The 25,573-nt window shown below is 32.8% G+C and overlaps 6 protein-coding genes across 7 annotated transcripts; 4 read left to right on the top strand and 2 right to left on the bottom strand.

The window, feature by feature from the left end:
• Window positions 1-2,337: 2,337 nt before the first annotated feature.
• LOC140868105 (probable inactive receptor kinase At2g26730) lies at window positions 2,338-4,357 on the top strand. The gene is made up of 2 exons (XM_073272904.1): window positions 2,338-3,562; window positions 3,816-4,357. Exons 1-2 carry the CDS (start codon window positions 2,344-2,346, stop codon window positions 4,355-4,357), a joined length of 1,761 nt encoding a protein of 586 aa, XP_073129005.1. The 5' UTR covers window positions 2,338-2,343.
• Window positions 4,358-7,114: 2,757 nt separating this feature from the next.
• On the bottom strand, window positions 7,115-8,038 carry LOC140875804 (uncharacterized). Its single transcript, XM_073279598.1, has one exon. It carries the CDS (start codon window positions 7,881-7,883, stop codon window positions 7,404-7,406), a length of 480 nt encoding a protein of 159 aa, XP_073135699.1. The 5' UTR covers window positions 7,884-8,038; the 3' UTR covers window positions 7,115-7,403.
• A 4,049-nt stretch (window positions 8,039-12,087) lies between these two features.
• On the top strand, window positions 12,088-15,038 carry LOC140889437 (pyruvate decarboxylase 2-like). 2 transcript variants are annotated; one of them, XM_073297162.1, is made up of 6 exons: window positions 12,088-12,656; window positions 12,805-12,968; window positions 13,069-13,719; window positions 13,816-13,933; window positions 14,416-14,604; window positions 14,741-15,038. In XM_073297162.1, the coding sequence occupies exons 1-6, from the start codon at window positions 12,132-12,134 to the stop codon at window positions 14,909-14,911; spliced, it is 1,818 nt and encodes a 605-aa protein (XP_073153263.1). In that variant the 5' UTR covers window positions 12,088-12,131; the 3' UTR covers window positions 14,912-15,038. The 2 variants fall into 2 exon arrangements, with proteins under 2 accessions (XP_073153263.1, XP_073153257.1); XM_073297156.1 differs by having other exon boundaries at window positions 13,801-13,933.
• Window positions 15,039-16,027: 989 nt separating this feature from the next.
• On the top strand, window positions 16,028-17,523 carry LOC140875649 (protein DSS1 HOMOLOG ON CHROMOSOME V-like). Its single transcript, XM_073279380.1, has 3 exons — window positions 16,028-16,181; window positions 16,300-16,395; window positions 17,149-17,523. The coding sequence occupies exons 2-3, from the start codon at window positions 16,302-16,304 to the stop codon at window positions 17,292-17,294; spliced, it is 240 nt and encodes a 79-aa protein (XP_073135481.1). The 5' UTR covers window positions 16,028-16,181; window positions 16,300-16,301; the 3' UTR covers window positions 17,295-17,523.
• Window positions 17,524-18,967: 1,444 nt separating this feature from the next.
• On the bottom strand, window positions 18,968-19,402 carry LOC140868089 (RING-H2 finger protein ATL66-like). Its single transcript, XM_073272903.1, has one exon. It carries the CDS (start codon window positions 19,400-19,402, stop codon window positions 18,968-18,970), a length of 435 nt encoding a protein of 144 aa, XP_073129004.1.
• Window positions 19,403-23,356: 3,954 nt separating this feature from the next.
• On the top strand, window positions 23,357-25,291 carry LOC140875769 (bidirectional sugar transporter SWEET5-like). Its single transcript, XM_073279555.1, has 6 exons — window positions 23,357-23,542; window positions 23,749-23,785; window positions 23,898-24,114; window positions 24,381-24,542; window positions 24,641-24,760; window positions 24,908-25,291. Exons 1-6 carry the CDS (start codon window positions 23,500-23,502, stop codon window positions 25,061-25,063), a joined length of 735 nt encoding a protein of 244 aa, XP_073135656.1. The 5' UTR covers window positions 23,357-23,499; the 3' UTR covers window positions 25,064-25,291.
• The last annotated feature ends 282 nt before the right edge of the window (window positions 25,292-25,573 follow it).

Raw genomic sequence — 25,573 nt, 5'->3', positions numbered from 1 at the left:
TTTTTTACTTTGAATGTCAGATAGACCGGTTGGTCTATAGGAGATTGAGCAATTCAAACTAGGGGAGAAAAAAGTAGAAACATTCACATGGCATAAACCTTATGTGGGAATTAATACAATTACATTATTTTTGCATGTATCATCATTATTTATTGTCAAAAATCCTTGCATACAATAACACACACGATTTAATATTTTGTCTAGTTGATATCATTGATGTGAAATTAAAATTTTATATATATATATATATAATATAATATAGAGGTTGCATTAGTTTATGCATGGTAGGGGTCGGCCTTCAAATCCTGACTCCATTGGATCGAGATTTTAAGATTGTAATGATGTTAGGTTCCACCACCCAACTTATTTAAATAAGTTTGGTTTTTGGTTGCGCCTAGGATCTTAGATATATATATATATATATAACTCATTTAACAATTTTGTTTTGTTTTTTTTATAAAAAAAAAAAAACATCTATGCTTACATTTACATTTGATCATGATGAATCATTCTCAAATTAATGTATTTAGTCACTGGCTATTATTATTATTATTATTATTATTATTATTATTATTATTATTATTATTATTATTATTATTATTATTATTATTATTATTATTATTATTATGTGTTATTCATCTTTATAAATCAAGAAAATTTTGAGAAATAACATCGATCAAATTACTTTATTCATGAAAAAAAAAAACTCTTTCAAGTATATCTGATAATATGCATTCAAAATTAAAGTACACTTGAAAGACTTTTTTCAAGGGAAAAAATTTGAAAAAAATTATCTGATCGTTTATATGTACGTATATGACATATGAAATTATAAATCCTCGACAATTGGTGGGGCGTTAATTGTTGTGGGGGGGAGCCTCCGATCCATGTGCTTAATTAGAAATTTGTTGGGTATTGCTTTCGTAGTGTTGTTAATTTTATTATATCGTTTTCTTTTACGCAATTATAGCTTTTAAATTTGGTTGGTGGGATTAACTTTTCGTGCGTATCCCTTTCAACAATTTAGTTTTTTTCCCCCCTTTTATTTTTATTTTATTCCTTCTCGGTCTTTTTTTATTTACTTTTTTTTTTTTGGTTGTTTTCTAGTACTATTATTGTACTAGCGCAAAAAGTGGGAGCACCTACTATTTCATTTTTATACATATGGTCATGTGTTCATGCAAAACCGCACCCGGTCAATTAATTGTTTATTTGACAAAAAGTGGGAACGTGTAGTATAATTTTTGAGTTTATATTTTGAAATAATTATATTTGAATTTGTGGAAAACATTTTTTTTTTCAATAATAAAGTTATCTTAACTCCATCCTAAAAATATCATACGAATAAAAATAAAAATAATAGAATCATTCTTGCTTTGCGTTACCTATATTTGGGTTAGGTTCGCTAAAAATATTGGGCTTGTGCTTTTAACATTTTGGATTAAATATTATTGGCCCAAAACATAAATAACATAGCTTTTGGGCTCAGAAAAATACAGGTCTATGAAGTCGCGGTATCATTGTACGTCAAAATTGCTCTTTTTTTTTTCTTTCTTTTTTATTTTAAATTGGACAATAGATTTTGATGTCAGATGATCTATAATGCATCCGCGGCATCAAAATTGCAATTTTGAGCATTCCAACACAGGGAATTGATGGTTTTAATGTTGTATTTATTTAAATTCCAGTTTAGATCTCACATCCATGCTCAAAGACATTAAAAAATAGGTCCAAATTCGTTTAGCATAATTCAAATTAATTTCAAAATAACTGTATCTAAGAAGTAGAAAAAAGTTGTGCAGCAGGCAGCTCAGGTTATAAACAAAAATAAAATAAGCCCCTGAATGGGTGTCCAAGTTGGTGGAGTAGGTGAACTCTTGACCATAGGTCGGGAGTTCGATTCTCCCTGCCAACACCTTTTTGAACTAGTCTGTCACACAGAGCTTGCCGTTTACCTGACTAGCGTAGTTTGCAGGCTATTGTATTAGTCCGGAGGTTTACCCAAAACGCACCGAAAGAAAGCGGCCGCGGGTTCCCACGTCACAAAAAAAATAAAAAAAATTGACCTTTTCCCACTGCCGGCTTCGAACATATTCATTTCGACTCATCGATCATTTTCTGTTACTCCTCATGTATTTGTTAGTATTCACATATCACAATCCATCCATAAATCCAACCATTTGGGAAAAAAGTTTATAGATACAGCTTTTAGTTATGTTATTATTACTTTAATTAATTGACATATTAATGCTAGCTAGCTCTTCATTGTTTGCAACTTAGCAAAATCAAGAAAGTCTTGCTATGGATCGGCCTCGGGTATGGCAGTTCCTTCTTCTCTTGTCAATGGCTTCTGCGGAAACAATGGAAGTAAGGGAAGCAATGGTGCAGTTCATGCAAAAACTTTCTCCTCAAAACATTCAGAGAGAGCCCAACTTCGGTTGGAATTCGAGCTCGGACCCTTGTGAAGATAAATGGAAAGGAGTCACTTGTTACGTTGATTCGCCAAGAATCAAGAAAATCATACTTGATGAGGAAAACTTGACAGGTTTATTTGATGCAGCCTCTCTTTGTGCAAATAGGGCTCTTCTCGTCTTGAGCCTGAATTCGAACAACATTTTTGGGATGCTTCCGGAGCAGATATCAGCATGCACTCACTTGACACATATTTACTTAAGTGGAAATAATTTCTCGGGTGATCTCCCAGGTTCTCTTTCCAGTTTAAGTGATTTGAAGAGGTTTGATGTATCAAGAAATGGATTCTACGGTGTCATACCGGATATGGCAAGAATCTCTGGTTTGCTGACTTTTCGAGCTGAAATTAACAGGCTAAGTGGAGGTATACCTCAGTTTGATTTCTCCAAGATTCAAGATTTCAATGTCTCTTGCAACAATCTCGGCGGCGAGATTCCTGATGTCAAGGGACGTTTCAACGAGACGAGCTTTTTAGGGAATCCAGGATTATGTGGAAAGCCAAAGTTTAATGCTTGCACCCATGAAACGAATAAAGGGAGAACTTTGCAAGATTATCTGATGTACTCTGGATATGCTGTAATTGGATTGCTCATTGTTTGCCTAGTTGGATTCAAACTGATCATGAAATGTAAAAGTCAACAGAAAAATGATGCCTCCACAAAGGATTCCCAGACGGGCATGGTCAGCAGCACGTCGAGTGAGTCTAAAAGCATCGGTGGTGGAAACAGGTCCGAGTTTTCTATAACATCTGTTGAAAGTGGGAAGGATTCTTCCCTAACAGTACTATGCAGTCCAGTGTATGAAGGGCTGAAATTCGAGGATTTGTTACGTGCTCCAGCCGTATTGATTGGAAGAGGCAAAAATGGGAGTCTGTACAAGGTTACAATAAGTGAATTAGGAGTGATCCTTGCAGTGAAAAGGATCAAGGGCTGGGATGTTTCAAAGGATGAGTTCACGAAGAGAATGGAGGCGATAGATCAAGTGAAGCATCCAAATGTATCGCCTGTCGTCGCTTTTTATTGTTCCAGACAAGAAAAACTCCTGGTTTATGAGTTCCAAGAGACAGGCAGCCTATTCCAGCTTCTTCATGGTAATTTTCTTACTTCCTATTTGCATCCCTGTGGTTATTACTTATATCATAGAGAGTGAAACTTTCAAATAGCAGAGTCACAAATTGGTTTTGCTGTCAATTCTTATGATGACTAATATATTTGAGAGGTAATCCAATCTGATTCTAATAGACCTCAAAAACTAACATTTCAGCATCCAACTTGTAGCCAACATTATATTATATATGGTTCATAGGCATGTCTATTGTAAAGTTCTCGTGCTGCCAATTCCAGGACACGAGAACGGGGAACCATTCAACTGGGAAAGCAGACTAGACATTGCAGCCACAGTCGCGGACGCGTTAGCTTTCATGCACGAGAGACTACAAACTGCTGGAATCCCTCATGGAAATCTAAAATCCTCCAACATCCTGCTCAACAAAGAATCAATGGAACCACTAATAAGCGAGTACGGCTTGGCAGTGATCAACAATCAAGATGATTCTCATAGCTCCCAAATGGAGAGATCTCAAGACGATGAAAGGAACGACATCTTTAAGGCCGATGTGTACAACTTTGGAGTTATCCTCCTAGAGTTACTGACAGGGGAACTTGTTCCAGACAACGGGTATGATCTAGCTGCATGGATTGATTCTGCTATTCGAGAAGAATGGACCGTGGAGGTTTTCGACAAATCGTTGGTTTCGGAAGGTGCAAATGCGGAGAAGATGGTGAATTTGCTGCAGGTGGCTTTGGAATGCATAAGTTCTTCAGCAGAAATGAGGCCAAGTATGAGTGAAGTTGCTCATTTGGTGAACTCTATAAAAGGAATATGAAGCGAAATCTATAGGTCTGAAGTCTGATTCCTGATCATGCTTTGCCAGCGAGAAAATCTCATCTAAATTTGGCCATGATGTATTCAAATTGCATATTGACAATATTCAAGAAACTATTCTTTTTCTTTTCTTCTTCTTTTTAATCTGTATGTGAGTGTTAATTTCTTTATTTAAGAGTAATGCATATGTATTATTATTAAAAAAAAAAAAAATTTGAATAAGAATGTATTGGAAGCTAGAACATCAACAATGGGGAAAAAGTTCACATTTCACAATGATTAAGATTATGTACAGCTGTCGATGATGTGTAGGCTATTTGACATCAAAATCCCAAATGTAGGACGAGTTCTGAAATTCGAGAATCAATTATAACAAAAATCTCTTTCAAAATAAAAAAAATAAAAAAAATTATGCATAACTGTCCCAACATTATGTTTCGTAGTCTAAGGGACACCCGTACTCCATTTTAAATTAAAGAGAGATCTAAACCTTTGAAATCCCCCACCCCATGTTTATTTATAGCTGATATACTTGATGCATGGATAATGAAATCAACCTTCTTTGTTTTTAATTTAAAAAAAAAAAAATCAACCTTCCGTCAACATTTGAAAATAAATAAATAAATGAGAATTCATTTCAACTCATATATGTTAACTGTCTCCCGATTATTTTAGCGGCAACAGTACAATCTAAACAATTATTATTATTTTTCAAAAAATATCCCACTTCTAGGAATCCTATGCTTTTATTTACTTTACCAATCAGAATATGTCCGATTTGGTTTAACAAACCACCTATTTTCTAAGGTTAAGTTTGTATCAAAAAATTTGGTTTGAGAGAAGTAGGTGACGTAATTTCTTGATGATCTCGAATTTGAAATTCATTATAATTATCCAAAAATAATTAATTGGGATTTGAAATTCTTTATCAATTGTGTTTATCCAAACAAACTAATAAAGTTGTTATTTTTTATTTTTTAAAACCAATAAATTTGTTATTATTATATAGGAATGACAATGGGTCGGGTATGGGTAAATATCCTCCCCATACCCATTTATTAAATCCATCCTCATACTCATACCCATAACCGTCGGGTATTCAATTTCATCCACATACCCGTCGGAGTATCGGATATCCATACCCTACCCATCCCCCATTTATCTATCTACCTCATACAAATACATTTGTTCAAATTTGAATTATTTTGATAAAAATATGCTTATTTATCAGATTTTATATTTAATTTATAAGAGAAAAAAATAAAAGATAAAAAAAATCAATAACCTAATAACCTAAGAATTATAAGAAATAACAAAATATTGTAAATGATTTATCTCAACATTATTATCCTACAAAACAGCGTTAGATTTATATTAATAAATTTCATTGTTAAATCCAACTCACATAATTCAACAAAAAAAATTAAATCAGAATTTCTTCAATATAAATTAATATGTAAATAAATATAAATTTATATTTATATTATATTTAATCGGGTATCGGGTCGGGTATGGGTATGATATCACTACATCCGCCTCCATACCCATATACGAGATCCTCATACCCATTTACCCATTTATTTAATCGGATCCAAAAAACACCTCCATACCCTCCTCCATTCGGTTCGGATATCGGATTCTCCATCGGGTTCGGAGAAAATTGTCATCCCTATTATTATAGATTGTAAATCTATGACTTCATATCGATCGACTGCAAGTGTTTTTTCATATATATATTTCTTTCAAAAGAGAAGGCGTTAAGACAATCCTTCCCTTACCCTGTGTATCGAACAACAACCTTCAATTATAATTTTAATGTGTTCGGTATTTGATGTTTTATCTTTCACCATTTAAATCATGTTGTAATTATGCATTTTATATTATTATCTGAATTATAAATGATATATACATTGTCATACATATTTTATAGTGATCAATGTGTGAATCTAACTAAAACACGTGACAACACTTGACAGTGACAATAGTCGAAGAGATTCGATTTAAAAATCAATCAAGTACAGTCAATAGCAATTTAACCCACAAACTATATCTAACATAACACTCAGCTCCCGATTGCTTTCAGGATAGAGCCTCAACAAGTTGTTTGACGTTATATTAAATTAAATTTCAACATCCGAAATACATTATTTCAAGTTTTTGGAGAATTATAAAAACTCAATCAAATTCTGCATTAATACGACAAATCCGATCATTCAAGAAAAACACAACTTGGCATATCCGCACAATAATGATATATACGGCATCTCTTACTTATGGTAAAGAAATCCATAATATTTATCTTCAAATGATTGCTTAGCAAAATATATATACTTCTATATAAAAATAATATATTACACTTAAAAATAAAAACCCAATAAAAAAATTAATATCTTCTATACATTCAAAAGAATTAACCTCGAAGAGGACTCATTCTACATGAGTTGCATTGGTTCATACTGATGTTAAATTGAAGGATATGTACGAGCGATAAAAACCTCTGAAAAAGGAACAATATGACCAATCTTCGGAACATATCCCCACAATATTTCAACAATATTTCAACGATAAATATGTTTCACACGAACACACAAGACTGAAGAATCTCTTCCATACATCTCCAAAAAGACCGTGGGTGTGGGTCAAAGAATATTTGATGATTTAAAATACTCGAGAAAAACAAATATAAGGGAAAAAATATTAACTTTCCACTCAGATTTGACTCCATACGTCACACTTTCCACGTCAAAACTTTAATATCTCCAACAAGAACCAATATTTTAATTAAATTAAAATATAGAAATCTGACAAAATAAGATCAGATAGATAATCCACCGCGAACAAACGCTTATCATCTACTAATATTCTGCTTTCTTTATGTCGCACTCCCACTAAAATAATATATATCACATGTACAAAATAAAAATAATAATTTTGAAAAATTAAATAAAAAGGCGAAAAGATCAAAATACAGATAGACTCACTCCATTAGCTGAGCTGTGATGAAGAATACTTCGCACGCAAGCGCAGGATAGCACTTCCGGCGTAGCTTAAACGAAGGTGACACCTTCCTTGCCGAGATCCATGGAACCCTTGGCGTATCTAGAAGAGAAATTCCGCGAGAAGTACCCGTCCTCTCCGTCGTCATCGAATTGACCGTTTTGGCCCGGCCCCTCGTCGAAGTTCATGGCGTAACTCAATGGGTCGTACTGTACATTCACGTGCTTCCCGCTCCCGCTTCTACCGCTATTCCGATTGAACCGGCGTATGAAGGTCTTCCACCTCGGACCAGCCACGATCTCCGAAAACTCTCGGATCTTCTTCAGGAAGCCCACTCCACGGGACCAAAGCGAATCTCCGGAAGGGCTCTCGGTCGCCCGCATCTTCTGCCACCACGCCAATCCGGAGGCTGGGGACGGGGAGGAGTTTATTTGGAAGAAGAAACAGCAGCGGCGCTTCTGGAAGAGATTCTCCGATGCCTCGTCGATTGGCTCCACGCTTTGGCGCGAGAACGCACCAGCAGCCTCCATTGCTCGAGAACACGAGTTCTTCGCGTGTGTGTATTTGTGTATATATGTAGGGAGAAATCGAGAAAGGGTTTTGTAGATATTTGCAGAATATGAGTATATTTTGTGGATTCTCTGAAATTAATTTTGGGTAATAATTTTGTGTATATAGAAAGTTGGCCTCGTGAAAGTAACGGCTAAAAGCCTAAAGGGAGAATTGTGGGCTGTGTAGCATATATATTTTTGGAAAGGTCGTTTATGGCCTTTAATGTGGGCCCAAGTACAGTGTCGAGGAAGGGTATGGAAGTACTTTCCTTTTTCTCGAGTCCAGATGAGAATGAGCTCTTGTTCTAACAGCCTGGCATTTCCATCTCGAGTTGTGTATACGTGGCATCATAGGATAGGTTGATCTATATTTTCAATCCTCCCACCACCCCCGGGTTTGATTTGGATATTAAAAATTAAAATGCAAGTGGTTTGCAATAACATAAAAAATCAAAAATTAAAATGTGAAACGAAGGATATATACAAAACTTAGTTTTTTTTTTGTTTTTATTTATGTAGATATGTTTACAACAAGTAAGGATATTTATCAAAATATAATATAGAATGAAAGTTGGCTTTCACATAATAAAACAAGCTATCAGATTCCGTTTGAAATGAAATGAAATGAAATGAAATGATTAATAGATAATAGGGTAAGGTGTCAAAAATGAATTTAACTCGTCAACTCAACATAAGTCAAATCTTAAATTTGGAGGTTTTTGGTTCAGGTCGAATCGTGTTGACTTTGAAAATTAACCTAAAAAAATTAATCGGATTCGGGTTGAATTCGATTGACCCGAGATAAATCGAATTTTTTTATAATAATTATTTTTATATAAAATTAAAAAATATTTACTACATTTTTATACGTTGAATGTTTGAAATTTTTTATTGTATATTGATAAAATTGATTTTCGTCATTCAATGTTTATTTAGGGGAAAATTAACATTTTGGTCCTGTATGTTGGCTTCTTTTTGGTTTTGGTCCTATATGTTGGCTTGTTTTAGAAAAGATCCTGTAACTCGATTTTTTTTTTGGATTTAGTCCTATATGTTGGCTTATTTTGGTTTTGGTCCTGTAAGTTGGTTTGTTTTTTGGTTTTCGTCCTATATGTTATCATATTTTGGAATTTAGAAGTTGATCTCTAATTATTTTTGTAATAAATATTTTTATTCTTTCATGTTTTATTTGCTTATTGGTTTGAGATAATTACAACTAACTAATAAAAAAATATTTTTTTTTACGCTTAAAATTTTTTTAATCTAAATAATTTAATAAAATCTAAAATATGTTAATTTAATGTATTAAATGTAACATACTTTTGTTCTTTTAAAAAATAACAAACAAACATTCATTTATATCGTTCTCAACTGTAACTTCGATTTTTTTATTTATTTGGCACTAAGTGTTCGCCCACTTAGCACCTATTAATGATCATATAAATAAGTTCCAACCTAAATTAACAAAATTAGCTAAAAAACTAAAAATATATTTAAAACATACTTTCGTTCTTTTAAAAAGTAACACTCTAATATATATTTTTATCGTTTTCAACTATGGTTGACTTTTTTCGTTCCTCTTTTCTTGAAAGCAGAGCTTTTTAGGTATGTTTCACTTTTATCACGCTTATTCGCCGCTTAAGCGTGCTTTTTAGAACACTGAAAATAAGCAAAATTTTGTTGTTCCCTCCAGTTTCGGCGACGGAGAAAAAATACAAAAAAAAAAAAAAACCAAGTTATTGTACCTTTTAGAACATAATTATTATTTTAAAAAATAATTAGAAGGTCAACATCTAAATTTTAAACCTAATTTATTTAATTATAAAATCATAAAAAAATATTTATTATAAAAGCTTAAGCGGTGAAGTTGAAAAGTCAACTTTTAAATTCTAAATTTAATTTATTATTTTAAAATAAAAAACATAGGCGCTTATTTTAACTTAACCGAGTTTAATTTGGTCAAAACCGTATCTTTGCCATGACCAAAATAAAAAAAACAAGTCAACTAATATGACCAAATCCAAAAAAAAAACAAATTCCTGTACTTTTTTTCAAAATATAACTTTGTATAGGACCAGAATCAAAAAGTAAGTCAACTTATAGGACCAAAACCAAAACAATCAACATGTAGGACTAAATCCAAAATAAAAACAAAGTTACAGGATCTTTTCCAAAACAAGCCAATATACATGACCAAAACTAAAATGAAGCCAACATACAGGACTAAAATGCTAATTTTCCCGTTTATTTAGTATAATTTTGATTTTTTAAAATAATATTTTCTTTTTGTAGTGAATATACTTTAAATTTTCTATAACTAGATTTTTAAATTCAAATTATATAAGTTTAATCATATTTTGTTATTATGTATTTAAATTAAATATTACTATTATTATCGTGTGTTTTGAATTTTTATTTAATTATTTTTTAGAAATAAAAATAACAATAAAATAAAATCGGGTTGGTTCGGGTTGATCGGGTAAGTCGGGTTCAAGTTGACCATTTTTATGTTGATTCGGGTTCAGTTCGGAGAATTTATAAATAATGTTTTCGCCAAATTGGCCTGAACCCACCCGAATTGATACCCCAAATAGACAGAGAAAAATAATTTATTATGATTCAGAGTATAACAAAATAGATTATAAATAATATTGTCTTTGTTTGGATGATAAATTGTTAGATTAAAATGTCTTATTGAAATTAAATATCGTAAATAACCTAGGACAAATAAATATTTTTTTATTTGGTTTATTAAGGAAACAGTAAAACCAAAAAAAAAAAAAAAAAAAAAAAAGGAATGGTGACATAAATGTAAATTGGTTTAGAAACACTTTTGAGTAATTAAAAGTGCGAGACATTCAATATGAACAATACTGATATTTAATAGGCCAAAAACACGCAACACAGACATTTGATAAGTAAATAAAGATAATTTCATTATACCAGCACTACTCAATTATTATTTAAGGGTGACAATTTATCAATATTTTTTAGAATCACTGAAAATATTATAGACCCTACATATATTGATAAATCTAAACTCTTGAATTTGAGTTGAGTCAGTGTCTACACAAATATGATCTCATTTATCCAATCAATCATAGACTCATAGTAAAAAACTTTAAACAGACTCTCAAGAGACAGGGTTCTTTTCTTACCCCCTAGCCGCTAAAAATAATAAGAGGGTCGGAGTTAAAAATTCCGGTCCATCGTATTTATTATATTATTTTAAAACTTTTTTCTATAAATTGTTTCAACAAATTATTCTAATAAAAGTATTATCTACTCGTCGATAAATTGTAATTTATCTAACACTGAAATATCAAATTTAAGATGAGGTTCAAATTCAAAAACCAACTTGATGTGGGCGAATAATAGTCTCTCTTAATCAAAAAATAAATAAGATGATCCCTTAAAAAATCGAATGATCTCCTCTGGGCTATCACCTGCCTCACGAACAAATGTTAGAGACGTCGGGTGATCACCCGGCAATAGCCTTCCGACGCTAAAGTCAGCGATATGTTCCGCGAATAATGCAAAAGTTGAGAGCTTTGAGAATGAGAAATCAATTACCCACAAATGAAGAGATCAACCTGTATTTGTGCAAAAAAATGTGCCTAAATGCAAAATAACCCCCTAAGGTCTAAAAATGTAATTTAACCCTACTAGGGTTTAAATATTAGAAATTGATGATTTCACAATGCGATTTTTACAAATTGAACCACTTAATTTATTTATATATTTTAGTATATTAAAAATATAATTATACCCATCACCATTATAACAAAATATATTTAGACCAGAGTGCATCGAAAGGTAGCGATTGCGGATTTTAACATAAAAAAATATTATCTAGACCACGACTAACAAAATATATATATTTTGTACTCAAATGAAAATTATAACACATTGGTGCGAGGCAAGAATTGACAAATTAAATATTCATCGAGTTGACCAAAAAATGCACATAACTTTTTGGTAGGTAGAAAAACACATTTAATTACTAATATGAGAAAAAGATTCGAATCAGTACCAGGAATGGGAAAACCCCTTCCCTAAGAAAAAAAACCTAGTATTTCCGAAATTAACTAAGCAAAAGCCACGCACTCTCATGCACGGTATGTATAAGCATCACCCCCCTTTTACCCATTCTACTCACCTCTCATTTTTCACCGTCATTATTTTTAACCGCCCCCGAGTTTGTTACCGTCAAAATTTTCCCAGCTCATGGATACTATCCTAGGCACGCTCGACGCATGCAAGCCCAACAACACCAACATTGGATTTCCCGCCGGTAACGGCGCCGTTTCAACCCTCCAAAACACGCACAGCCACCATTCCGCCGTCCCGGACGCCACCCTCGGCAGTCATGTGGCGAGGCGGCTGGTGGAGATCGGGGTGGGGGACGTCTTCTCTGTTCCCGGGGATTTCAACCTCACTCTCCTCGATCACCTGATAGCCGAGCCTGGGCTCACCAACATCGGCTGCTGCAACGAGCTGAACGCTGGTTACGCGGCGGATGGCTACGCCAGGGAACGTGGCGTTGGAGCTTGCGTGGTGACGTTCACTGTAGGTGGGCTGAGCGTGATAAACGCGATCGCCGGCGCGTACAGTGAGAATCTGCCGGTGATTTGTATTGTGGGAGGACCGAACACGAATGATTACGGGACGAACAGGATTTTGCACCATACGATCGGGTTGCCGGATTTCAGCCAGGAACTGAGATGTTTCCAGACCGTCACCTGTTACCAGGTAAATACTGCTACTGGGATCGAATACGTAAAATCGTGGATTAAAATTTTGTATCGGAGTCTTCGTGTAATCTTATATGTTGGCATTTTGCAGGAATAGTGTTTAATTTTAATCTAGTTTTGCTTAATGTTTATATTCAAACTTATAGGCTGTTGTGAATAACTTGGATGATGCTCATGAGCAAATTGATAGAGCCATTTCCACTGCTATGAAAGAGAGCAAGCCTGTGTATATAAGCATCAGTTGCAATTTGCCAGGCATTTCTCACCCAACTTTTGCTAGAGATCCAATCCCGTTTTCACTCTCTCCTAGGTATATGCACTTGACACTCTGTTTTTTTTTTTTTTAATTTCTATCCTGATGCCTTGTTGGCGTAAGTGTTTGATGAAATTCTTCGATGGTGGTGAAACAGATTGAGCAATAAAAGGGGCCTTGAGGTGGCGGTAGATGCAGCAGCAGCTTTTCTAAACAAGGCAGTGAAGCCGGTGATTGTTGGCGGGCCAAAACTACGAGTTTCTAAGGCTTGCTCTGAATTTGTCGAGCTCGTAAATGCCAGTGGTTATGCAATGGCGGTGATGCCATCGGCAAAAGGGCTGGTCCCTGAGCAGCATCCTCACTTCATCGGCACGTACTGGGGTGCAGTAGGGACGGCATTCTGCGGTGAGATCGTGGAATCTGCTGATGCTTATATATTCGTAGGCCCGATCTTTAACGACTATAGTTCGGTGGGATACTCCCTCTTGCTGAAAAAGGAGAAGGCAATTATCGTGCAACCTGATCGTGTCATCATTGCTAATTGCCCTGCATTTGGCTGTGTCTTGATGAAAGATTTTCTACGGGAACTGGCCAAGAAAATCGAGAAGAACACTACTGCACACGAGAATTACAAACGGATTTATGTGCCTGACGGGTTTCCTCTCAAAAATGAGTCTAACGGTCCACTGAGAGTTAATGTGCTTTTCCAACATATCCAAAAGATGTTGTCTGGGGAAACCGCGGTGATTGCTGAAACAGGGGATTCTTGGTTTAATTGCCAGAAGCTGAAATTGCCCGAGGGATGTGGGTAAGTGGAGATTTTGTGTGTAAATCTTTGTTTTGATCATCATTTTGTGCCATTTTTGTCGTATAAATTTGAGGCAAAAAGGTGGTGTTGTCGCAGGTATGAGTTTCAAATGCAGTATGGATCGATTGGATGGTCAGTTGGTGCTACATTAGGTTATGCACAATCTGTTCCCAAGAAAAGGGTGATTGCTTGCATTGGTGATGGAAGCTTTCAGGTAACTAAAAGCCCTTCAAAGTGTAAGCATAGTGAAACTACAAGTTGTTGCTCTATTTAACTCTGTATATGTTGAGGGATGAAATTAAAATAACGTCGAAGAACTCGAAATATGTATACATGCAAATCCTATAACTGTTATAAGCGTGTGTGCCTGAGGCCATCTCTTTAGACAAGAAATGCCTTGCTCGTGACTCATACCTTATCGTGCCTGCTTTGCTTTGACCACATTGCATGAGGGATTGTGATTCACAAGTGAAATACAATGCAAAGACTCCCATTTTTGGTTGTACATTAATGAATGCTTATTATATATACAACTTGCACATAAGAAATACTATCTAGAATACTGAACTTTAGTGATTAGTCCACCAGGTAGCCTTGATTTTAGTGAACCCTGCACCTTAATAGCCTTACCTCTAATAGCCATGATGATGCGCACACCACCATGAACTAGTGACATAATCTGATGTTGCTCGGCAGGTAACTGCACAAGATGTTTCGACGATGATCCGATGCGGGCAAAAGACCATTATTTTCTTGATCAACAATGGTGGATACACCATAGAAGTTGAAATCCATGATGGCCCTTACAATGTGATCAAGAATTGGAACTACACGGGACTCGTGGACGCCATTTGCAACGGCGAGGGCAAATGCTGGACTGCCAAGGTACTGTAGATTTATTCGTCCACCCTATTTTCGCCAAGGCTTCTATCATATTATTTTCGAACCTTTTTTTTTTTTTTTTTTTTACATATTTTGTGGTTAGAAAAAAAATAAATTGGAATATTTGTGTTGTGTATAGGTGTATTGTGAGGAAGAGCTTATTGAAGCAATTGAAAAGGCAATTTCGGAGAAGAAAGATTGCTTGTGCTTTATAGAAGTGATAGTTCACAAAGATGATACTAGTAAAGAGCTTCTTGAGTGGGGATCCAGGGTTTCATCGGCCAATAGTCGTCCTCCTAATTCTCAATGATTATTATTTACTATATTTTTCGGGGTCTGAGATTTTGATGAGTCGTAAGTGATTTTGTGGGATCAATTTTTTTCCTCCTATTTCGGTGATTTTGAATAATTTTCGCGTGATGTTGGATCGTATTTGGTTGGGCTTTATTTTTGAATGATTTAACATCTATCTATATATTACCTTTTTTTTTGGTCGTGGAGAATTAAATTTTTTTGGGAAATTTTCATTAGAAATTTAGGTCCTTTATTTATCATTTTTATGTCAGTGGGTCGATTTTCATTTATCTTTCATAACTGTAGGAATATCGTTTGTGCATAGGAATTAGGATTAGGCCCAAGTTTTGAGCTGGAGCTGCTAGCTCATTTAATTAATTTGTTATTAAACTTATTATTATGATGTTGAATTTGATTTAAAATAATGGTATTGCTATACAGATTGAATTTTTAAAAATAAATGTATAGTTTAGATATAATGTATATATGACATTCGTCTACAAAGAAAATATCTTTTTTAAAAAGAAAAACTTTATGTTTTTTGATTTTCCGAAAACTAAAATGCAGAATTCTCATGAAGTATGGTAATAAAATGTTTTTATTGAGATTCAACAATTTTAAAATATTGGTTTGTCTAGGATTTTGGACCGCAGCATTGGCTTGAATTAGGCTGTAAATAAATAGAATCGAACTCAATATGAAAAATATATAAGATTCAAATTAGAAATAATTGAGCTCGAACTCGATTCAAATATCTTAAAATTTTAATACTTTTGACTTCAATTCCATTCGAACTCGATATCTAAAATTTTAATACTTTTGACTTCAATTTGGTTCGAATTAAAGCTTGGTTTAGGAGTGAACCACTAGAAAATAAAAAACTGAAATATATTTATATGATACATATTTATATCATATTAAAATATTAAAACTCGCAAATAATCGAACAAAAATTTTTTAACTTGATTTCGGCTAAGAAAAAGGTTTGGAATATATAACTCAGATTTGATAATTTCAAATACAATTATACAAATGGAGTTTGGAGAGTTCGGGTCGCTCGAGTTTCTTGGTGCCACTTCTCCATCGTGGACTGAAAACTGCATTTTCTTTATTCCTAGGGTGGGTTTTGTAATTTAATTTTCCAGTGGCATTCCATACGACGTCGTCGAGATGGAAACCTATTGTTCGGCAGTTGCTTGTAAATTGGACTTCCTCCCTGAATTTCTTTCAAACTTGGAGAAACATCTATCGATCGTTCATATCGTACCTCTCAATCAAAGTAGCTGGTAAGATGAATCTCTGATTGTGTATGTTCAAGCTATAATTTTCAGGAGGTGTCGCCCGGAGATTTTGATTTTTCTGTGTATTATTTACGGTATGAAACCAAATGTTGCATGATTTTAGGAATGGAGAATGAACCACCAAAGCCTGAAACTGAAGAAGTGAAGATGGATCTATTTGAAGACGATGACGAGTTTGAGGATTTTGATATTAATCGTGGTAATCTTTTTAAGTTTTAGTATATTTTTATTTTTGTGATCGTGTTTAGAATTGAGCTTTTTCCATTAAAATATGTTTGGATTTTTAGGTCAGTGTTTTAAGTAATTAAAATGTTTGAATCTGAGAGTTATGTTACCCTGCTTTATTGAAAACACTGGAGATGTTGATGCAGTGTCCTTCAGTTTGTGTCGTGGAGTAAGAACCAGGTTTTGAAATTGAAATCTGCAGGATTATTGTTTAAAACTTTGAGACTGACAAGCTCTCAATCTCCGATTTACTTGTTGCCCGAAAGCTGCTCGAATTTTGAACTAATAAGTTGCCCTGTGCTATAATATTGAAGTCATTTTAACATGTATATGCTCATTAGACTTCGAAATTAGTACAGCACTTGAGCACTACAGCTCCTCTCTAGCTGGTCATCCATTTCCGTCACAAGTTGATGATCAGTAGCTTGTGTTTTCTCATTTTGATCTTCTTGTTGCACGTCTTTCTTCACGATGTGTAAGACTGAAACTTGAATTCTGAAGATCTTAATTTGTATTGGTTCCTCGACTTATTCATCGCCCTTTCTTAAACAATGGACATGCAATGTAAAATTCTCTCTGTTTTTTTTAATTGTGAGTTTTTCATTTGTTTGTGGGAATCATGAAGTCATTTCTGTGAAACTTGATTATGATTTATGAGTGCTCAAAATCTTTATTAGTGCCAATTTTTGTGGATATTTTCGTTTCCTCACGGGTATAGAGTTTGTAGAGTGGGAGGACAAAGAGGAAGGCAAAGAAGTGACTCAGCAATGGGAAGACGACTGGGATGATGATGATGTCAGTGATGACTTCTCGTTGCAGCTTCGCAGGGAATTGGAGAGCATCGCCGAGAAGAATGCGGCCAAGTCTACTTGATTTGTTGATGTTGGTTGCGCTTTGCGATAACAGCTTTTCTATTGAATGTGTGGGTTACCATCTTCATGGGAATCATGGCTTTATCGCTACTGACACAACGTTTTGATTTTGAACTCTTAACTGGTAAAAGCGGATTCGACCTGCGTAGATCATCTTTTATGCCTGGATTAATGCTATCTTGCCTGTAATTCTGATTGCTGAACATTTTTAATGAAGCCATTACTGTTCATGATTTCTGAAATTGCAAGCTTCACAGGTTTGTAGCATGTTCCGGGTTGTTTAGTTATTGTGCATGCTTGGAGAATGGATTGTACTAGTAATTGAAGTTCTATAACACCATATCAGATTTCAATTTTCATCCGACTCCGAGAAGTTTTCGCATAGCTGGTTTAGAAAAATAAAATCAAACGTAGGTGTCTGTGTATGTATGAATCCTTGATTATTCCATCTGAAAAATGATTATGTTCGATAAAGTCTCTCTTGGACGGTGTTTGATATGGAAGGACCCTCTTAAGATTTTTAATAAGATGGTATTATTTATTTATTTATTTTTGGGGAATGACAATATGGTATTTTAATTTTGGAGTGATTGAAAATGAATTCTGGGGAGGGTTAAATTTACCCTCTGGGGAGGGTTTTGTCGAGAACAGGTAGGTTTTGCCCATAGATTGATTTGGAAGAGCCAAATTCAAGAGCTTGCCTAGTTGCCTACCAATCGCAAATTTGAAAATAAGAACCAATCACAATTGAATCTTGATGGTGACAAACGTTGTCGTTTAATGAATTTTTGTCGTCTTCTTGATTTTATGCCCATCTTCTTGATCAATCCTACAATCACTCTCTTTTCTAAGCACACCTTCATTTTTATTTAAATTTTCAAATTATAGTCTTTAAACAATACAATCTAACCATGGTTGAAAATACGGCATGAATAAGACATTCTTATGCTTATTATTTTCTTGAAAATTCATCGTTACATCCATCTCATTTCGAGAGCGATAAATATTAATATAAACACTTGATTTTAGAATACGTTTATACTATTTTTGGGTTTTGGTCTGTTTCCATGACGATAAACTTGTCTTAATCTGAAGTCGTATTTATTATTTGATCTTTAAACCAAATGAAAGAATATGTCAACATATGAGACATATTATTTGTCATATTTACTTGATTATGAATTATTATATTTAGGAGTAGGTGTAATTTGACCAAAAAATTATTTTCTTCCTGCACTTTACTATACTAATTTACCCGTTGCAATACCGGGGATGTCACCAAGAAACCATGAATACTCCAAGAATGGCAAGAACAAATATGACATTACAAAATCCAATTCGATTCAACATCTCACTCGTGATACTATGACATAAACATCTACCAATACGAGAAATGCTTGGATTCGATAATTAGTGAGCATATCGAAAACCCCAATCCATGTAACATAAAGGAAAAAATCCAATTCTTTTCCCAAAAAATTAAAAACAAAAACAGTGGAAACAAACTCTTTCTTCTCTCCCACCACCATCGTTTGCTGCTGCGTTATCTGCTATGTTTGGGGCATTGAAACAATTTTCTTAAGCACTCACAAAATGCTTAATTATAACGTACGCAGCAAACATTCAATCAATATATATAACAAAAAGTACTATACAGTGAATGAGGCAACAACGTTAGACTAATTCTACTCCAACTTCATCTGAATGGCTCCTATTCTGAACTTGTTCAAAGTGTAGTATTGATCCAACAGATGCTCTACAAATCGGGCAAGCTGCGGTCTTCAAAAGCCAAGAATCGATACACTCGGAATGGAAACTGTGACTACACTTGGGCAGCATCTTGCACGTTTCCCCGTTCTTGAAATTTTCCAAACACACAGAACACTCTCTGTTCCCATTCTCTTCAACCTTGTAATCAAAACATGGCAACTCCTTTATATCCTCTTGTCTCATGCTCGGAACCCGAACCGCACGACTAGGGCCCGAAATCGATCCCCTCCGGGGGAAATCGCCGCCGAAAGCTCTCCCCACCACACAAATGTGAATGATCACCAAAGCAGCTATCCCCACAAATAGAAGTGTCACAGATAATACGATTTCCATGATCATGGCTTCGTTTCGATGAAAAACAGCATCTTGATCAAGAAAGTAGCTCGGTTTTTTTTCAAGAAAAGGAACCCTTTTCAAGATTTAGATTTCTTGACGAGAAACACTCCTTTTATATGTGAGAAATCAGACAAAGGAAAAACCAAAAAAAACAGAGAAGTGAATTTCGATATGTATAAGCCAAGAAAGGAATAAAACATGTATCTGTGTAAGACCTTATTAGGTGTTGGCTCATTCATTTAATCTATTCGCAAATAGATAAGTTTTCTTTTATTATTATTTTGGTTGATGGCGTAGAGTGGAAACAATTTCTTCAAGGAGAAAAATGTAACAAGAGGTGTTATGTGAAGTCTAAGGAGCTTTAGTTTGGTGGATTGGAAGTGACAATTGCATTTGGCTGCAAGTTGGCCCAAAATTCATTTTCTTCTTGTATTCAAATTATTTGAAAGCATCCTATTCAACAACAATGAAAACGGCATTAAAAATTAGTATATTTTTTGGGTCTAAAATGATGACTTAACATAATATCTTGTGTTGTTAACTATAAATAGAAACAAAAAAACTTTTATAAAATAATCTTACATGTCAATTTTGTGAAAAAGATCGTTTATTCGACTTAATCCATAAAAAAATATGTTTTTTTTATATATCAAAAATTATTTTTATTGTTGTAGATATGAGTCGTAACCCATCTTATTAGATATAAATTCGTAAAACTGTCTCAGAGACGAAATGCTCAAATTCAAAGCCAAACTATAGATGATGGATTCTAAACAATCCGTAAAACTATATCAGAGACGAACTGCTCAAATTCAAAGCCAAACTATATATGGTGGATTCTAAACAGTCTGTCTCTATATTTATTATTGGTTTTCATGTCGATACCCTTCTGATATGTGTTGGTCATTTTCCACACTCGCTTAGACTTTCAGTGATTCAAAGTGTAATTTGATTGATTTTGTTTTCTAGTTGAATTTGGTTATTTTTTAACTTTTTATTTTTGGTCTTTATTCTAAACAGTGTGTTCCTATTTATAAATAGAAGAAATCTATTATTATCAGATTCCATTCAAACGTGATACCCTCATTAAGATGCTTAAGATATTTTAAATTTGATAGAAAAATAATTATGAAATCTTTCTATGAAATATTTTTATTCTCTTGAAGGGGCCGGAATTATTTGACCAAAGAAAAGGCATCCTAAACTTTGAGTAATCGACAATGTAAATAATTATATAGTGGAAAATTTAGATTAAGTTGCTTTCTCAATAAAACTGACGTGACAAGATAGAGGAGATCAGCAGTCCAACAAACGCAGATAATGTAAATTATTTATATTGTAATTAATACTAGTAGCTTTCTTGTGAACGAGTCGATTATATCTATATTAACAATGAAAAATAATATTTTATTACAAAAAATAATATTTTTTCAGTCAAATTGGATCGGATCAAAAACCCATATCACAAAATTGACATTTGAGATAATTCTAGTTTTTGTGTAATACTAAATAATACCAATTTTAATAAAAACAAAACAATAAATAATAATAATAATAATAATTAATACATACATACATACATTTGTGCATACGACAATATTAAAAAGAGTAAAATTTATTTTTGTACACGAACTATTGGTAAAATGTTAAATTAGTACATGATCTATTGAAAATGGTTTAATTGGTACATGATCAAGTTTTAAAGACAATTTTACCCTTTACCTAAATTATTTTATAGTCCAATGTTTTTGTAAAATTAAAATAGATACACGTTTTTTTTCAAAATTATTTTATTACAATTATAAGCATAAATTTATATTTATTTAAATTTTATATTATAAAAAAATCGCAATCATTGTACGAAAATATTATAAATATCAATTAATACAAACATAAACATACACATACACACACATATATAACAATTGATAAATTATATATTCAAAATAAAATATTAAAAAATATATAATAAATGAGTTTTTCGTTTTATCTATGTTATAATATTATATACTATTTATATTAATAAAATAAAAAATGATATATATATATATATATGTATCTTTCATTTATAATATATAAATTTCACGTTGAATATTTTTTTTGGATATATGATATATAATTTCATTTTATAGTATAGTAATTAGTAAATATGAATTTATTTTTATATTTATAATTAATAAAATAATTTAAAATGTAAAATATATATGTTGTTGAATTTAATAACATTATTAGACATAAAAAAAATTAAGTAAAGAGCAAAATTGACTTTTGAGTTTGAGCATATACCAATTAAACTATTTTTAATAGTTTATGTACTAATTTAACATTTATCAATAATTTATGTAACAAAATAATTTTAACTAATATTAAAAACGACTAATTGCAAACTTCACCAATTATTAATGGAGTGAAAAAAAATTGTAAGATTTCACGTTTCCCTCTTTCGTCTTTTCAATCGAGCAAGTCAAGCACGTGAATCAAAGGACGGAATCAGAAAATTAATTAAGGGATGAATAAAATTTTTGAAAAATCAACGTGCTAATAAAAATAATAGAGGATCTTTTTTTTTTTTTTTTAGCTATGGCCTATGAACACAGAGAAAAAAATATTTTTATTAGATTTCTACGTAATTAATTGGTTTTAAAATCTTTTAAGTTTATAATTATAATTAAAAATTTATTTTTTTTATTTTTAAAAGTTACTAAAATAGATTCTTAAAGTATATATATATATAGTTTTGTTATGCTGCCCACCTCCCGTGCCAATCTCCATGCCCACCTATGAGGTGGCAATCATCCAATGGATCAGATGAATCATATACAAATGGTTCATCCAATGGATGAGTGTCACTTCATAGGTGGGCACGGGAGATGGGCAGCATAGCAAAACTCTATATATATATATATATTTATTGAAATGTGAGTATTTTTTCTCAAGAGATTTGTGTATCGTTAAATAGTTTAGATTTGAATATCACATGATTTTAATTAAAAAAAAATTCATACTCCACTCAAAAGTTATAATTAATCAGTTCTACGCTGCCGCAAGTGTGGGGTTTATTTTTTTTAATATATATATATCAAATTTGATATTATGAGCACCCATGATGTGCACTTTTGTGTGCATCGCTGACGCGACATCTTCTACATCCAATAGGTGAACGCCACATCAACAGGTGCACACATAAGTGCACATGATATGTACTGACCATATCAAAACCCATATATATATATATATATTAAAGTGATATATTAAAATTAAAGGTGATGATGACAAGTACTGATCTACTAAATTGATGATGATGATATATATATATACATATATATATATGTATATATATATATGTATATTCTTTTAGGTATATATCTTAAGTTAGAGTCATGATATATATACATCAAAATGAGATAAAATATATGTTCTAATAAAGCAATCCCAAAAATATTAAAAATTAAAAAAAATCAACTAAAAATATGGCATGAGATGATAAAAATGGGCATCATGACGTTAGTTAATGACAAAATTACTGTATTTTATTGTTCCCTTATAACCTATGGATTTAATTAATTAATTGCTTGTACTGTACGTTTTATTCAAATTAATCATTAATTATAACAGAGAATTCAACAGTCTCATGATATTAATATGCCTTGTAGCGCGCAATAAAAGGAAATGTAATAACACATAAATATTAACAAAATGAAAATTTAAATTAAATACATTAAATACGGGATAATTTTTGAAGATAATTAATTAATGATAGATCGAGTTGCATGCATGCATTCACGTACGTCTATGAATAAAAGATCAACACTTATCGTAAACATGATTGAATTTGCAAAAGTCAAATGGACTCCAAGATTATAGGACAACAAGTGAATCCATAACCATCAATGATCCATTTGAAACTCTATATATAGATTCCTTTGCCCAGGTCAAACTCATAACACAAGTATTTCCCCAAATATAATCCCTGGGTTGGAATTATTTGTTCCTGCAGATCATTAATTATTCCAACGCTCACATTATATTATCTGTACATATATTCATTCGTCGTCCCTTCGCGATTTTTTCATATATATTTTTTTTTTTGAGATTCAAAGATGGTGGACGCAGATACAGCTAGGACCATAGTCGGAATTATCGGTCTGTGATCCTAGTATATATGCATATATATATATGTGTTCTTGTTAAAATATATATACATATGATCATAATTAATATATATGCATATATATATATGTGTTCTTGTTAAATGTAAATGACAGATGCCTTATAATTTAATCACTCTATTTATTTTCTATATATGATTAAATCTTGTAATGATTTCTTTTGTTGAATTTAATTTGCAGGAAATGTGATCTCATTTGGTCTCTTCCTATCCCCCCTGTAATGCTCTTATACATATATACAAATTATTAAGTGAAGAAAGAATATAAGTTATTTCTATAAAGTATTAGTGCTAGCTAACATTATATATATAATTTGTTGATTGATCCAGTCCAACATTTTTCAAGATATGGAAAGCCAAATCGGTGCAAGCTTTCAAACCCGACCCGTACATCGCGACGGTGCTCAACTGCGCGATGTGGGTCTTCTACGGGATGCCCTTTGTTCACCCAGACAGCCTTCTGGTCGTCACCATCAATGGCATCGGATTCTTCATCGAGTTCTTCTATGTCACCATCTTCTTCATCTACTCTGATTGGCCCAAACGCGTGCGTATATATTTATAAATATATATATATATATATATATATATAGAGTTTCGATCACATGAGCAACCACCATAGGCAACTACGTGAACAACAGCTGACATGGAACCTTGTACATACAATGAGTGATTGTCACGTCAGTTGTTGCTCACGTAATTGACCATGGTGGTTGCTCATGTGATCGAAACTATATATATATATCTCATTGTAATTATATATATATATATATGTAGATTAATTAATGAATCTGTTGCATAAATATTATTTAGCGAAAAATTCTTCTGGCTCTACTGGTGGAACTGGTGTTCATGGTGATTGTGGTGTTTATAACATTGGTGTTTCTGCATGGCACCAAGCAAAGATCAATGCTCATCGGAATATTGTGTATAGTTTTCAACGTCATTATGTACACATCTCCCTTGACCGTAATGGTATGTATGTTGTAACAAATTTATATATTTTTATATATATGGTTGTTTGATTAGATTTTTTTTATTAACTTATTAATTTTTATTTATTTTTTTTGCAGAAAAGGGTTATTAAAACCAAGAGCGTGAAATTCATGCCATTTTATCTGTCGCTTGCCAATTTTTTGAATGGCATGATTTGGTTTTCATATGCACTCATCAAGTTTGATCCCTATGTCATGGTAATCACTTCTTCTATATATCGTAATTAATACATGCATTCGATCTCTAATATATATCTTATTTAATTATAGGAAATATATATTAGTTTTTTAATTAATTTAATTACCAAGTTTTTTTTTTTTTTTTTTTGTCATGTACGTATGTAGATTCCCAATGGTTTGGGAAGTTTGTCTGGGCTAGTTCAACTGATACTCTATGCAACCTACTATCGGACCACCAACTGGGACGACGATGGCACCGGCGGCACCAACCAGCCAGAGATTCAACTCCAGAGGACCAACTCCGCAGCTCCCCCGGTCTAATACATACACTTAATTGCTGCTACGTACACCTTATAAACTTTTATGTTATGTAAATTTATTCTTGTCTCTATAGTTTTAAAATTTTGGTTATATATATACATACATATATATATATATATGTATACATATTTATATCCGTTTGTTGGACATGGGGCAATTGATTGACGTCTATGTTGAATTCTTGTGTAAAAATTCAATTAGTTCTGATGTAAAGTGATTGATTTTTCATATATATTTTGATACTCCATGCATGTGTGTGTATCTGAAAAAAAAAATTTCAATTATATATATGACGTATTTACGGATTCAAATTTTAAATGAAAATTGTGCAAATTTACTTGCACTTTTTATGATGGGATAATTACGTTGATATTCATCCTTGTGGTTTCATGACAATTACAAAATAAAAAAAATACAAAAATAAAAAAAAAATCTCAAGTGAATTTTAAATAACCACCACATTCTTGACGTTTTTACTTATCTTACATATTGCCCCCTCCATGAAATAAT

This window comes from Henckelia pumila, chromosome 1 (assembly GCF_033568475.1).
Source record: "Henckelia pumila isolate YLH828 chromosome 1, ASM3356847v2, whole genome shotgun sequence".
Classification (NCBI taxonomy): Eukaryota; Viridiplantae; Streptophyta; class Magnoliopsida; order Lamiales; family Gesneriaceae; genus Henckelia; species Henckelia pumila.
Note: the sequence above shows the minus strand (reverse complement) of the source record. Positions and strands in the feature narration are given on the sequence as shown.